The sequence below is a fragment of the Lagenorhynchus albirostris genome, chromosome 18 (assembly GCF_949774975.1).
Source record: "Lagenorhynchus albirostris chromosome 18, mLagAlb1.1, whole genome shotgun sequence".
NCBI classification, from domain to species: domain Eukaryota; kingdom Metazoa; phylum Chordata; class Mammalia; order Artiodactyla; family Delphinidae; genus Lagenorhynchus; species Lagenorhynchus albirostris.
Window position 1 is genome coordinate 7,836,806 of NC_083112.1, and position 15,842 is coordinate 7,852,647.

General features: G+C 39.5%; 1 protein-coding gene across 8 annotated transcripts in view; it reads right to left on the reverse strand.

Moving 5' to 3' along the window:
* HSPH1 (heat shock protein family H (Hsp110) member 1) overlaps positions 1–15,093 on the reverse strand; it is a 28,371-nt gene extending 13,278 nt beyond the window's left edge. For 4 of the 8 annotated variants that reach the window (XR_009536619.1, XR_009536617.1, XR_009536618.1 and 1 more), the window contains exons 1-10: positions 14,744–15,092; positions 12,101–12,158; positions 9,864–10,004; positions 9,001–9,123; positions 6,725–6,824; positions 5,449–5,582; positions 4,793–5,037; positions 3,939–4,167; positions 2,237–2,343; positions 1,870–2,003 (exon numbers count right to left, since the gene is read on the reverse strand). Coding sequence is in view for 5 of the 8 variants with exons in the window: in XM_060128661.1 (XP_059984644.1) it covers positions 1,870–2,003; positions 2,237–2,343; positions 3,939–4,167; positions 4,793–5,037; positions 5,449–5,582; positions 6,725–6,824; positions 9,001–9,123; positions 9,864–10,004; positions 12,101–12,158; positions 14,744–14,850 (1,378 nt within the window). In the remaining 3 variants the exon portion in view is untranslated. Of the gene's footprint in view, positions 1–1,869; positions 2,004–2,236; positions 2,344–3,938; positions 4,168–4,792; positions 5,038–5,448; positions 5,583–6,724; positions 6,825–9,000; positions 9,124–9,863; positions 10,005–10,609; positions 10,689–12,100; positions 12,159–14,743 lie in introns of all 8 variants that reach the window. The other 4 variants (XM_060128664.1, XM_060128663.1, XM_060128662.1 and 1 more) reach the window with 2 other exon arrangements.
* Positions 15,094–15,842: the final 749 nt, after the last annotated feature.

A 15,842-nucleotide genomic window follows, 5' to 3' on the forward strand; every position in this document is an offset into this window, starting at 1 on the left:
CTCAAGTGTAAGGCAGATGATATTGAGCGCTTCCTGCATTCTGATTCTGTAGGGCCTTTCCCGGGAATACTGTTTTTCTGACTGAATGATCCAAACATTTTCCTATGTTTCAAATAGGAGAGGTGAGCTAAAACTTGTATCAAAGCCTGAAATTATCATGCATTATAGAGCAGTTCCAGAGCATTCCTGAGTAGGAGTTCAGAGTGCTGACTGACCCAGACTCTCTGGGCTTGAATCCTGGCCGTGTGACCTGCTGTAAGTTACTTTATCTGTGCTTTTGTGGTCTGAGTTGACAAGTGTTTTACACTGAAGCACTTATAACTATGGAACCAAGGGCTAAGTGTTAGTTATCACCTCCACCAATAGTAGTACTGTTACTACAGAAACCAGTAAACAAAATTAAGTAGTTTGAACCTGTTATGTGCAGAGCACTATATGGGATTTAATAGCCTTGTAATTAAGTGCTGTCTACACAAACACACAGAAAGTTAGATTTATTTAGTAGGTCGGTGAAATATACTGGAATAGACCTTCATTAATTATCAAATCACGAGGTTCAGGAAATAATTACCAAAAGATCCAGTTAAAGAAACAGCATTTACTAAAGGGCATCCAAGAAGGCTCACAGGAGAGAGAGGTAAGACGGCTCTCTAAGTCTGTGCAAGCTTCTCGGTTTTGGCGATAAAATGAAAACTGTGATGCCATGCTGAAGAGCTTAGATTTTATCCTCTGCACAATGGGGACTAGAATGCAGCCTGTCAAAATTTTAGTCTATATTCAATGATTTTCTTAAATTATCTATAAATAATTTCATAAAAGCTGTTTTAAAAAATAAAAACTCCCCTGTGTCAGAACACTTTTAGTTTTAAGTACTAAGAAAGAAAACACAACTGGCCAGGTTAGACTCCTTCAAACAATTTCATTATGAAATGGTGTGGGGCAAAGGTGAGCCCTGAAGCGATCTAGCAATATCGGCAAATTTTACCAGTAGCCTGGGAAAGAGACACGCCCATTGAAGAAGATGCCTGTAGCTCTCCCACATTTTCAGAGTTAACTATGGGTCAAAATAGATGGCTAGTGTCAAACCTCCCCAGGAAAAATGTAGCAATAAAGATGTATTTTTTTTTAAAAAAAAGATTACAGTACAAAGGTACATTTGAGAAGTAGCTTCAATGGTTTCCAAGCCAGGTTTTAAGCAATATTCTGCAAGTAACATTTCACCCAGAGAAAAGGTTAATATTAAAAGTAGGTGATAAGGCTTCCCTGGTGGCGCAGTGGTTGAGAACCTGCCTGCTGATGCAGGGGACACGGGTTCGAGCCCTGGTCTGGGAGGATCCCACATGCCGCGGAGCAACTAGGCCCGTGGGCCACAACTACTGAGCCTGCGCGTCTGGAGCCTGTGCTCCGCAGCGGGAGAGGCCGCCATAGTGAGAGGCCCGCGCACTGCGAAGAAGAGTGGCCCCCGCTTGCCACAACTAGAGAAAGCCCTCGCACAGAAACGAAGACCCAACACAGCCAAAAATAAATAAATTAATTAATAAACTCCTACCCCCAATATCTTCTTTAAAAAAAAAAAAAAAGTAGGTGATAAAGTATAGACTGTATCAGAAAAGGAAAAATACTCAAGTGCTCTTATATATATATATACACTTGGAAGCACCAGCAGAGCACCAGCAAGTCATTGCATCTCTATAGGCCAGTTTATTCACCAAAAAAACAAAGAGATTTTCCTCATCACCATTATTCCAAAATGAAAATGTCTTCACATGGCATCGTCCCACTCAACATTGCTAAGAACAGAAAAAATGTTTAAGTTTGCACACTGACTAAGTCAAGTCTTCAAAAGAGTAATTACAATGAATTGCTTACCTATTTTTGCTTCTGGATATGGAACTCCTTGAGGATCAGAGTAGAAAGCTTCCAGCTCAAAAGGCCCACTTCTCAAGAAGGTGAGCACTTTGGAGAAAGGAGCAGCATGGTTTCTACTGAACACTTCATGGACGCTAAGAGGAAACAAAGGCATTCAGCTCAAGTGTTCAAGCTCACTGTGCTATGCAAACAGAATAAACACATTCTAAGAGCTGTATCAATCCCATCTCACCATTTATAACTCAGAATGAGAGAAATATTTTGGTAAGTCTGTTGTTGAAAGATCCCAGTTAATCAAACACTCTACCATGAAATTCATTTGCTAATTTTTCTTTATATTAAAATAAAGTAATTTTCTCCTACATACCCTTCGGCATCTTCTGAATCGTGACTCCAGACCAGAGATATTGGAAAAGGAACTGCATCAGTGACGGAAAATTCTCTAACTTTAAATGCTGGGGAAAGGATTGCACACTTCAAAAAAAAAAAAAAGAAAAAGAAAAAAATTATCATGAGCACATGAAAAATTTCACTCAGCTTTTAATATAAAAATCAATTCAAGCCCGCCTGCCACAACTAAGGAGCTGGCAAGGCACAACTAAGGAGCCCGCCTGCTGCAACTAACACCCAGCGCAATCAAATAAATAAATATTAAAAAAGAAAAACAATCAATTCAAATAGAACGGGTAGGTTTAAATTCAAATTCGAAATTGCTTACAGTGTACGTGTCTTAAGCATAAGTGATTTATCATCTAAATACTACGGCAATCACTAGATATAAAGTTAAACAGTACAATGAATCTTAGGCTAGCAACTGTTAATTAGTAAGTTTCACAGGGGCTGAGGAAAAAGCAGCGGTCTTTCCAGAAATGCCCTGCTGACAGCAATTTTAATTACAAGCTGTATCACTTTTGAATGTGTATATACATCCAAACAGCTCTGTCCGCATTGCCTTTCAAATGTCTAAGACTGAAAAAGGGTAAAACCAAAATGTGCCTATTTTCAAGTAATTTTAGGAATGAAGGAAGCGATGGTCAATTCAAATTTAGGGTAGACAACACCCAACAGACCAACCGGTGGATTTAGACTTGTCACATAAAAATGACTGAACAGATGACTAAACTAAAAGTCAGTAAATCTCTGACTCTGTCAATAGCACAGGATTCTTCAGAAGAGAAGCCAAAAGAAGCTCTACTTCTACAGAAACTATAAGCTTCCGAAGTCCTGGGTGATTAAGAGTCAGTGAAGGAGGCGCACGCCACTGTCAAGGAGGAAGCAAAGACAAAAACCCCACAAAACATGAGGAATCTTGATGATGCAATGGATTACAGGCAATAGTCAGCATCTACACGTTCTTTTTTAAAAGTTTTACACAGTAGTCAGTCTAAATACTTTTCTGTAAAGAATCTACTGCTTTGTATTAAAAAAAAAACTGTGCTAACTAGATCAAATTTAAACAAATTAACTTAAAACTTTAGTTAAAACTACTCAGATTTGACTCTAATATCCTACGTATAAACCAATACTAATTTTTTTGTATCAGTAACTTCTAGATTTTGTGCTTTTACTTTGCCAAACTTCATGCCTCTGAGCTGCCTCCTTATTTGATAAGCTACAATCAGTTTGGAGGGGGAACAGCTATTTCAAACCACCTGTTAGCTAATACTCTTAACCCTGCAAACTTTCCCCAAATCAATTCCTCACTGCACCAGACTGCCGTTCCCCTGCCCTCCTTGGTGCTCTGTAACAACCGGCACCACCACACGGCTACTCTGCGCTCTACAGCCGTGTTTTCTATGATCCCCTCAGAATCATGCCTGTCCCTAATCCCCAGCTTGAGAAACACTAGCTCAGTAGTTCTTTGAATCTTAAACTTCCTAAACCTTCCAATATTTGTAGCAGATCCTGTGTCCCCACGGCCTCACGATTTGTGGAAATGTAAGTAACCCCCTTGTGGTGTCTAACTGGGCACTGGGCTCTGCTTTCTCTGTGACCCCACCTCGATGAAGTAAAGCAGAAATGGTTCAAGGAATGAGCCCTCAGACGGAGAAGGGCTGAGAAGGCAATACCTGTAGTGCACACCCTCTGGCCACTGCTTCATCTGCGTTGAGCGTCGTGCTCGTATCTTTTCCAAAGAATTTGGCAATTTTTTCTTTCACGGCTGGGATTCGTGTAGTGCCTCCAACTACCTCCACAGCACTCACATCTTCTACTTTGAGCTGAGTTTGTTCCAGCAATGAATAAAGGGGAACTTCTATCTTTTGCAGGAGCTCAGCACAGAGTTCTTCAAACTGTGCCCTTGGCAATTAAGAGGAAAACTTTAGAAATCTTTAGAAAACTTATCTTAAGGCCAATATCCTGTCCTATTTTTTAAAAAATAAGTCTTATCAACCCAACATTTTTTTTTTCCCCTCAGACACCCTGAATTCCACATGGGCCAAGTTCAACCATACTGTAATTTGTAACTTTTCTTTTTCAAAAAATATACAAAACAGATGCAGAAAGGGCATGAGGAGAAAATCAATTCGACAGGTATTACTAGAAGAAATCACTTTTATATTAAGATTTCCATTTTATTCCTTAATGTTTTAGATGATCCCGTTTTCATTACTTTGAATATTTCCATTCTCTTCAAAATATTTCTGCAAAATATTCTGTGAAACCATTATTGAATTACTGGCCCAGAAATACTAAAAAGTGAAAATGACCCAAAAGACTTCACTACGAGGGCACTGAACACAGATCTTCCTAAAACCCTCTTTGCAGAAGCAACCCTAGTTCTAATGACGTTGACAGTCTTTCCAGCAGGTACGGTACAATCCTGAAATGTGGGCCAGGACTCACAACACCACAGCTAGAACTGACACGTGGACTACAGTTGCAGCAAGAAGTTTTCTTTAATCTGTCAGAATTCAAGACACACCTGTTCATCTTTCCCGAAACATCTTTGTCATTCATAAAGCACTCGATATTCAGTGGTAGGTCCGTGCTGTTAGAGCTCATCAGCTTTTTCAATTTTTCACACTCCTGATACAGACGAAGGAGTGCTCGAATTTTGGATTTTGCGTCCAACTTGTACTTAGTTTTAAATTCTGCACAAAAATGTTCCACTAACTTTGCATCAAAGTTTTTTCCTCCTAAGAAAGGATCAAAAGCTGTTCCCAGTACCTAATTTAGTTAAAACAACAAATAATCTGGTTATTTCAATCATATTTGCAACTAGAGTCTTAAATATTGCTATTCAAACAACCAAAGACTCCTAGGCTCAAAATTTCTATTTAAACTACAACATGAAATCCAAGTCAGTAAGGAGACGCGTAACTACAAAATCCAAACGAAATGTTAAGTCTCTAAGATGTCTTTAATTTTAATGATTACATGGAAGATAACCTTAAAAAGCTTTTCTTTCCTGAGCAAGAAGCTGAAACGATTACATCATCTTTATGGAGGATCAACCTTAGGAACAACTCTTGGTTAATATCTTTACCCCAAACTTTTCATTACCTCGAAGAGCCTAAAGTAATGACAACTGTCACACATGTAATATTTGGGTCACTTAGTTCTGATTTATGACTTTACCTTCAATTTTCCCTTGTTAAAGGCACAGGCAGACACTTGAAAAGCTGAATGTCCCATATCAACAAAAACCACTACTCGAGGTTTCTCATCCAGGCCTGGGAGATCCTGCTTATAAATTCCATAATTCAAAGCAACTAAAAAAAAATTAGTATGTTTCGATTCTTTGGTTCACATTTTCTTAGGAATTTCATTGTTACCAATGTAATCACACATGCAGGAAACCTGACTGTACTTCCATTAATTAAAAGTGAACATATTTCTTTTATATCTGGCTTCATACTTTGTCCCTTTCTGATTTTAGAACAATGTTCTATCACTTTTAAATATATGGAGAGATGTGACAGAGAGGACATACGTAATGCAAAAACAATGGCATGTAAACCACGTGTAACCACACACAAACAATATCAGACTCATTACACAATACTTACATTTTAACCACAACCTGCTAGGAGACTGCTTATCCAAAAAAATTAAGAATTTAATATGTAACTACAGCACTGCAGGTCCTACCAATTAGATTCAAGGCAAGTAAATGATCTATCTTAAGTAGTCTGTGTTAGCTTTTTCTGAATTTTGAAACCACTGTATTTCTAAATACGTATACTTAAGAACACACCTTTATCAATACTTTAAGAGTTCTTAAAACATCTATTAAAAACATACTAAACAAAGCCTTATTTGCTTTGCCTGAATACACTACATTGTAACTGACTTTGAGTCCATCTGTAATCACAAGAAGCTGATACAAGGTCTAAGAGGAGATAAGTGAGTGTTTTGCTCCCCACTATATCCATTCCTACCAAGGTGCCTGGCAAATCATACAGCTTAAATTAATATCTGATATAAGATGAATGATCAACTCCTAACCACATACAATCGGAAAGCATATGAGGGAAAAAAAAATTTAAGCTAAATCAATAGTCAAGGTAGTTGTAAAAGCCAAAATCATGAGGTTTTGGGAAAACTTGTTTCTTAACTATAAAAACAATGTAAGGAAATAAAAAACTAAATCCAATACAACTAATTTAAAGGATTAAAAAATTTATATACAAGAATTTCCTAATGAAAACAGATTCATATATTTGAAAAAGTGCCAACTTCTCATTAAAACAAGCATCTGAAAGGCTAGAATTTTTGCTTTCAAATCTAACACGTTTTTTAATAGGCTGTGTTTCTACACCTACATGAAAGTGTTTGATAACAGGACCTGGTGTGTCTTAACTTTAGTTTCGAAAGTATATTAACTGCTACACAAAAACAGTTTTCTTCTTACCAGCTGTCATGTCATTCATGAGTCTCAAGCAGTTTAAGCCAACAATTTGTGCAGCATCTAAGACAGATCGCCTCTCAGCATCTGTGAAGAAAGAAGGGACCTGCAAACAAGAAGGGAAAGAATCTAACTTACCTAGAACACACAAAATAAAACATACAAATCCCTCACAACCATCTGTAATCAATTCACAATAGTCCAGCTAAATAAGTGCCTAGTCAAGTCACAAAACAGAAAAAGAATAAGTTCTTTAACTTTCAGAAACAGCAACTACTTTTGAAAAGATTGCCCTAAAATTATAAGTATCAAATTTATTATAACCAAATTTTAACCTGAAATAAAAACTAACCAGGAGTATTCGTAAGACATATTAACAGTTACTTAAATCTAACAAAAAGCTTTAAATTTAAGAGGATGAAATACTATTTCCAAACAAGTCTTAAATTTCTTTTGGAAATTATTCTGCTATGTCAACATTAAATGTAATTAAACTATAAAGACTACAGGAACTTAAAGATAATACAGCTAATTCTAGCCTCTGCCCTTTAGTTTGCTGTTCGTTGGTTTTAAGCATTAATCGTTGGGGTACCTTCTAATTCAGTAAACCTGTTCAAATTACAAAAATGAAACTTTTTTGTCAAAGTCTGTTGATTTTTCTAAGAGGAAGAAGAACAAAATCAGCTCAAGGGATAAAGTTTCTTACGGTGTTGTGTTCTAGCTAGATGAATTCTTCTGATTGCCTTCTAGGGCAGCACTTTAACTAGCACATTCTTCCAGAAGAGCATCTAACAATACATTCATATAATCACTTAACTGGAAAGTACCTAAGAGAAAACTTGGTACAGTGGCTTTCGCATTTTCTCCCCAAGTTACCTATAAATGCTTCAGAAAGAGTGACAAGAGCGAAGGTGGGTCTCTGCTCACCTTTCAAATCAGAACACTTTCAGTTTTCCATATTAGGTTATTTAAAGAGGGGGTGGGAGAGGAAGGAAGGACCACTGACTTATAACTTAATTCTTTAACTTTACCAGAGATTAATAGCATTTCTCCAAGCAATACCCAGACATTCCTTTAGTAGAACACCTTCTGTCTTGCAAGAGAAATTTCAGCCTTTCTGCCTCTCTTCTTGCATATCCCAGGATGCACTGCCATAAAGGCTTCTGACAGGTCTGGACAGGCCACCCTGCCAAATAAAAGATGACTTTTCCCCATAGCACAAATTTGCCACAGAGAATAATAACGTTGTAGAGGGTGAAAATTGGTACATAAGGACAAAAAAATATTTAGCTAGTTACAATGGCTTGTGGCTGTCTAAAGGACCACAGTACAGAAACAGATATACACTAAATCTGTACTACTAAACTTTCATGTGGGAGAGGTGATGAGGTATAAAATGTATGTAAAGGATCCTTGGGGCAGGGGAAGTGACACCCTGTCCTATACAGTCAGTATAGCCTGGTTGCAATCTCCAGCTCACCGTAACAGCTGTTCTGAGACATGGGCTAGGTAGAAAAGAGATAGTGGGAGAGATCAGAGTAGCTCTCTTAATTAACTTTAACTACTTAGAAGAGAAAAACAGAGAACTATGTCTTCAAAAGAAGAAGGAAGGCCTCTCTTTTTCCTTGTTTCTCTAACCTCAATAATGAACACCTAATCTTATTTTAATGTATACACTTTCCCCCTGATCAAATCTTTACCTATAAATCAATTAACATCATATTTCCTAATCCCTTACATAAACGAGGGAGTGTTAATAAATCTTAATGTAAAAAAAAAAAAAATGACTTCTGTCCATTACAAATACTCTTTAATAACCTAATTATCAACTGTCCATTGAAAGTAGTGGGCTTGCCAATGCTAAAAAAAAAACCTAGGTTTTGTCACTACTGGTAGGTTACATTTTAAAACTACTTATCACCAAGAACCAACTCTCTGGTTCTCACGTGTGGATAAAATTCTGAAAAGCTCTCGTGTAAGTATACAATTGCCTCTCAATACATCAACTAACTTTAGAATATCCTCCAATTCGACCAATCAGTCTGTATTTTCAAAAAGCCTGACAGGAGATATTGACATGTAACACCACTCAAAAACCTTTGCAACTTCTGGCTAAAATCACCACCCAAACCTACTATGCAATGCTGCTGAACACTATGGTATAGAGTGCAGCAGAATTCTGATCTCTAGTAGTAGGACAGCTTTCACACATTCAATACTAAAAAGTAACATGAAAAAGGCAAATTAAAATAAAACACGTTGCCTTGCCGAACTCTACTTACTGAAATAACACAATCTGTTACTGGCTTCTTGAGGTTGTTTTCAGCAGTTTCCTTTAACTTAGTCAACAGCATGGCTGTTATCTGTTCCACACTAAACAGATGTTCCTCATCCATGTACATTACCTGTATTGAGGAAAGAAAATGCTTTAAATACTGTAGTGCTAAAAGTTACATGCTAATAATATTAACTTACAAACATGATTACACATTCTCTTCCAGAAAACCTTTACTGTTATAACTGTTTAGAAAAGAAGAAGGAAAGGAAAGGTAAAAGGAAGAGAAAAAGGGAAAGGAAAGCAAAGCAAAGAAAAAAAGAAAGATTCTTCCCCAGAGATGAAGAGAAAAAAAAGCTGGGGCAGATTTTTCCCCTATCCAAAGTACTAGTCAAAGTATTATAGAAGATAGTAAATTTCCACTCTAACTGAAGAGATGAATCACTGGGATAAATATTATTTTGTGTAGATCATAAGACAGGAATGCCTCTGTAGTTTAAAAAAAGATTTCTGGTTGTATTACACTGTAGCTCTCCAAACAACTGCAAATGAGCTGTATTGGAACAGACTTTTGTTTGATATGACAACACAATTTAGATTTCTTTAAACACCATGAATTCTAAATTTTATAATTGTCAAGACGTTATGAGAAACACAAATTAAGTTACAGCAGTATATACCATTTGAATAATTTTCAAGGATGATTTAAACATAAACCTATAGTTTAAGAGAGACTAGATAAAAAATAAAAGACCATCTTGTCCAAATAAGGAAACTGAGTTACATATTTATTAAGAATTAAGTACTTTTCTCTGTAGATGAATTAAACAGTTTCCTAGTAAGGAATCTAAGATTGCTCGATTATATTACCTTTATTCCAACTCCACCATTTTTCATTGGAACCAGATCATAACTTAAGTTTTCCTTCTCCTTTTGAATGAAGGGGTCATTGAATGCTCGGCCATGAAACCTCTTGAAATTAGACACTGTATTGTTTGCATGAGTGATTTGCTGCAAAAAAAAAAAAAACAAACACTGAGATTTAAATTTTTTTCTAATTTCAACACCTATTAGTACTTACAGCAATTAAAAAGAAAGTCACTTGTACAACTCAAATCAGAGGGATATAAGTAACCTTCCCCAGAGCCCTGACTTTCTCCATCAATGAATGGACTTTATTCTTTCTCCTTTTCCTATAGAAATGCCAGGAGGGAGGCAGTGAGAGGGATACACACAGGCTTCAAAGTCTGCAAGATAAAAACTCAGATAGTGAAACTATCCCTGGAGCTCTGAACAAACCCCAAGAACTGTATGTATCACTTTATTTCATTCCTTTTCTCCCACTACAGTTGTTTTATACCTAATGAATAAATGAAAAAGGATATTTAGAAGCACTATAGTCTGGTCACATTTTTTTAAAAAAGGAGTTAATTGTTACAGTAATCTATTTGTTGAGTCGCTAAGTGGCCAGGATAAGTACTTTGTGCCACAAAATATATTGATTGCTACTTTTCCTATCAATAGCATGGAATGTTAATTATCTATACCAAAAAGCAGAAAACGCAAAGATAATTCAAAAAGTTTCTATATGAGGTAATGCTTTCAACTGCACGTACATATTTTTGATGATTAGGCTCTGGATATACAAGTCCCACTTCATAGCATATTTCACTCAAAGATGTCAGCAGTGGGAACCTTATTTAAAACACAAAAATAATTAAAAGATGAAAAACAAAGACTTCTGAAGTTATTAGTTTGAAAATACCAAAACCGTTTACTGTGTACTTCTTTCTCTGATCTACTTCTTTTAAAAAGAAAAATATAGCTTGGCAACACTAGTTTTCAAATAATATGGAATATTTCAAACAATGTTTAAGTACTAAAATTCCTTGCGATTATAAAACCGAGATGACATATGTCTAGTAATCTACAGGCTAGATCTAAGCCTCAACAGATTTTCCTCACATAACCACAAAAATGCAGTGGGATCTCAGGTCCGGGACATCAGTCTTCTCAACGGCCACATTTGGGGAGGTTGTTACTTCACTAGTGTCTCTCCCCTTTGAGCAGGTTACTTTGAGTGGGCACGGCCATTTCTCTTCCCTGCTTTGTTTTTTTGCTCTTGTTCCTCTCTTCCAACTAGCCATAATATAGTACTCCAAGGTTTAGTTTTCTTTTTTTAGCAATACCATTTTCTGTATTAAGAGAATTTTTTCAACTTTTTTTTAAACTAAATAAATCAACATGTAACACTGTGTAAGCTGAAGGCATACAGTGTATGTTACTTTGATACGTTTACATATTGTAACAGGTCTGCTTTCAGTCCCTTTCTTAAGAGCCTCTCACAAAAGGGATTTTCATATTTCATATTTATTTATTTATTTTTCTCCCCGATCCCCAAAGTTCAAATTACAATGTGAGTCCTAAAGGGAGCCACACAGGTAAATTTTCAAGTCCCATTAATATGTAAAATTAATTCCAATAACTTGTTTAGCCTAATTCATCTAAAATATTGTCATTTCAACATGCACTTGATGTAAACAGTTGATGAGATTGTTTATTTCATTTTAAGCCTGCAAAATCACATGTATTTTATACTTCACATGTTAATTCAGATCAGGCACATTTCAAGTGCTCAAGGGCCACAGGTAACAGCGACTCTACAGGCCAGCACAGGCCTAGACAACAAGTTCTCCTCGTACTACCTTAATTATTAAGTAACCTGAAAACACTTTTAAACAGAGCTTCTTAGAAGTTCCTTCCATGAAAGGAAGCTTTTAACTCTTAAATGAGTATCATGAGAAACTTCACATGAAAGAACTTCATGTGTCTCGTTTTTAAGTTTTAAAAATTAGATACATTAGAAGGTAGGAAAGTTATTAAAAATTAAGGTTGGAAAATTAGAAAGTTAAAGGTCTTATTCAATAAAACAAAAGGAAGAGAAAAGAAAAAAAAAGTATCTAAGGGCTCATAAGGAGTATCTGCGTTACAATTCTAAAACTCAAAAATAGATAGGCTTAGGTATTTCGTATTTTTGTATGTCTCTGAGATTTTACTTTTAAAACTTTTCTCTTAAAAAATGATCAGAATCCTCTTAAAGAACATACCTGATTTTTGGCTGCAACTCCAATTGTTCTGTTTTTTGATCCAAATGATATGACTGATCTAGAAGAAATTTTAAAAAACCATGTTTTACAAATGTTAAAAGCATAAATGTGGAGGTTTTTAACTGACAAGAGGAAAATTCTAACATAAATTTCCTACCCCCAAAAAGGAAAAAAATATCCTACCCATTCTAGGGGAAGGGGGCACAGCACAGCACAACTTTGGACTCCAAAGCTTTCGTCAGCTGCTTAACTCTGAGAATCCAATCTAGGTGGCAGCCGCACCCCACCCTGGCCCCACTCCCGTCTGCTCAAGGCTCAGAGGGCACTTTCCAGTACTGCAAGCACCAGCATACTTCTCCAGGCCCCAATTATCAGCAAGTGGACATTAACTGTGAAAATGCTTTAATAGTTAGAGTATTATTAACTCGGTCCTAGCCACGATTAACAAAATATGGTGTAACTACTTCGCAGTTACCAACTCCATACAAATCTAGGCGTCACTATCATAGCTATTGCTGTCCTGATATATCATCTGACTCTTTATGATCAAAGGTTTTTAGATAAATGGAAACAAGTGGGCCTAAGCTATGCTTCCGGAGTTTAAACGCACAAAAGAGGGTCCTATACAGAAGACTCTACTTGAGGAAGCCAAGCAAAAATGATGCTGAGCAAGTACCACGACAGAGCCAAGTATAAATGCTGAGCAAAAGGACTGAATAATCAGTTACATTTTAAGTCAGCTCTGAAGAGATGAAGTGACTTGTAACTGTTAAACAGCCTTCTGAGCAATGGAAATGGAATGGTAGCACAGAGCAATAAAGTCTTGTCAGAAGGATGAAAGTGAATTAGGTTTCAGATTACAGGGCAGGTAGGAATAATGGTGTGATATGAGCAAAATGGGAATACACTGAAGGCATTAAATATCAAGCTGAATCAAATTTAAACTTGCTATAACAGAGACATCTTAGACCTAGATTATCTGAGCAGGTGCTAAATAGCATCTTAACAGCCAGAGAACTGCTGGAGCAAAGGCTAGAGCTTTAAAATACCTTCCAAAAACAGAACAGCACTCCGAGCTCAGAGTAAACATACAGTTGCGGAACGAATTTACTCATTTTCCAAGAAGAGAATCAAACTAATTATACTAAACAGAAATTAATAGTAGCCAATGCAGTTGAGTCAAACATCTATTATATAAAAAACATTAAGGGAAACTCCAGTACTGCCCTTGGTTTACATTTTTGAGACACACCTGTCAGCTTTAGTTTCACAGTGGTCACTATAGCCACATACGTAATTTTTCTCTACTCTCCCTTGAACAACTCTTCTTCCTTTTACTGGACCAAAGAGAACAAAGATGTAAACTGCACCTAAGCATGAAATCCTGAGATACTATCTTCTTTCTTACTATACTCCGATCAGAGCCCTTCACACAGCTAAACTAAAACACTGTAGCTTTATAAAGAGGTTGATGCACGACATGCTCTGTGAATAGCAGTCTTCCCAACGCTACTGATACTGTCAATGTCTGGTTATCTTCTCACTTCCCTTCACTTTCATAAATGTTCATCTGCACTCAAATAGTGATATAAGCCCAGTCATTTCACCTTTGGGCTCGATGTTTCATTCTGATTTTTATCTGGGGATTAAGGCACTAAAATACCTACACCATTTTCCCTGAGAAGTAAGCAGTTGTTTTTATCAATGTACATGCAGGCATGTTTGCATACAACATATTCAGAAATTAAGACTCCCCTCCAAAAAAGTTGCTTATTAAAATGTTACCCTTTGCCCACCCCATGCTGCTGTAGAATATACCATTTAATTCAGTGACAACATCCATCCTCTAGAGAAGTTCTAGCACCAAAGTGTGCAATTTTTCTTTTCTCTCCTTATTTAAGCCGTTCAAAATTAAAGAAATTGGAACACGATTTAGGATTCCTCTTTAACGGCTTTCATAAAACGAGAAAAAAGGACGTTTACATCTTTCACAAATGATCCAAGAGTGAGCAAGAAAAGGTAGATTCATCATCAAAGGAGTGATTCTGTGGTCGCTAACTACAATCCGCCCGCTCCCTGCACAAGAAGCAGCAGACGAGCTCTGGAAGCTTCCAGCTCATTTCGAGATTCACAATGCGGAAGAAAAAGCTCGGCAGCCCCAGCTCTGCGGTGCGCAAAGACATGCTCGGAGGGAGGGGGACGAGCTGGGGACGAGCTGGGGGCGGCTCGGCCAGCTCGGAGAAGCCGGGTGGGGAAACGGGGGCGGCCGCGCAAGGAGCTGGCTGAAGCTTCTTGCCAAGAAAAAGGAGCGAAGTCTCGGGCTTGCCCGCAGACCGGCCCCCAGGAGGGAGCCCGCCAGAAGGGACGACCCCGGGGGACTCGACTCCCGGGCTTCTCTTGGCCCCTCGAATCCCGGAGACCCTTCTATCCGATTCGCGGCCGCAAGCCCCCTCCCCTACCCGGCGGCTAGGCCGCCGGCATCCCGACCCCACGGAGGGCGGACCGCTCCCCACATCGCCCTTCCTTCGCCCCGGCGCTCCGCGGCCAGCCGCAAACGTGGGGTCCCCGGGATCCGCAGCCCCCGCCGGCTTGCTGCCCTCGCCCCAGAACCTCCCCCCGGCGCCCCCGCAAGCTCCCACTTACGGGGTGCACCGGTCGCTGAACTCGTTGGCGATGGTCTCGATGCCCCCGGCCCGGGCCACCGCGATGTAGCAGCTCTGCGAGCCCACGTCCAGCCCCACCACCGACATGGCCGGCTCTCGGTCCGCCTCCGCTTCGGGTTGGTCTGTGTCCTCCGGCCGCCGCTTCCTGCCCCGGCTGCGCGCGGCTCCCGCGGGGTCCGGTCCTGTCACGCGGACGGACACACGGACGATCTGCCGGTCTGGCACCGCCGGATTGCCGGGGACAGTGGCGGCTCACAGAGGAGTAACCACGGGAGAAAGCTGCGCTCGGTCACCGCAAGTCGTTCCGCAGTTCGGGCTGCCTGCCTGGATATTCACCGGCTCGCTCACCAGCGTGCCGCTTAACTACCGACCCGAAAGAGAAGATCCCAGCGTCTCAGCCTTATGTATCGTACTGATCGGAACTTTCCAGAATCTGCGGCATTTACTCACCGGCGCCTCCACCGGCCCCTCCACGTGCCACTTCCGCTTCCTTCTTCTCGAGCCTTCTCGAAAGATTCCACCCAATGGGTGGCTGGTCCCTCTGGGGACGGCCGCCGTTGCCATGGCAACAGGACAGCCCTTCCGACGCTATTGGCTCAAACTGGCCAAGCTGACCCGCCTACGCCCCGCCCGCCCTAGCCTGAGGCTCTTTGCTGTCTTAATAAAACGGGCAACGAAGAATGACTCGAAAAATCGTAATCTTCGTTATTTACTAGTGGGCGATGGTATCTGACCCTTAGACTCGAAGGAGAAGCTGGGCAGGCGGAGACACACCCAACTCCTGCAGAGACCCGAGACCCCCCGGACGCCAGAGAGGTCGGCCCGCTGTCAGGAAAGCGTGTCGGGAACCGTAGTTCGACTGGGAGACCGTGTCGCCTTGCATGCTGGGATGTGTAGTCCCGGTCGCAGTGCGGGCTGGGAGCCGGCTTTGTCTTGGGGGACTCGCGGGAGAGGGGGAGCTTCCCTTTATCGCTTTTCGCTCGTTTTCCATCCACAGCGTTATTTTGTTTGCCTGCTTGTTCGGTATTCGCTTCTATTATTGTCTAGATTACACCACGGCTGGTGAATTATGAATTAGA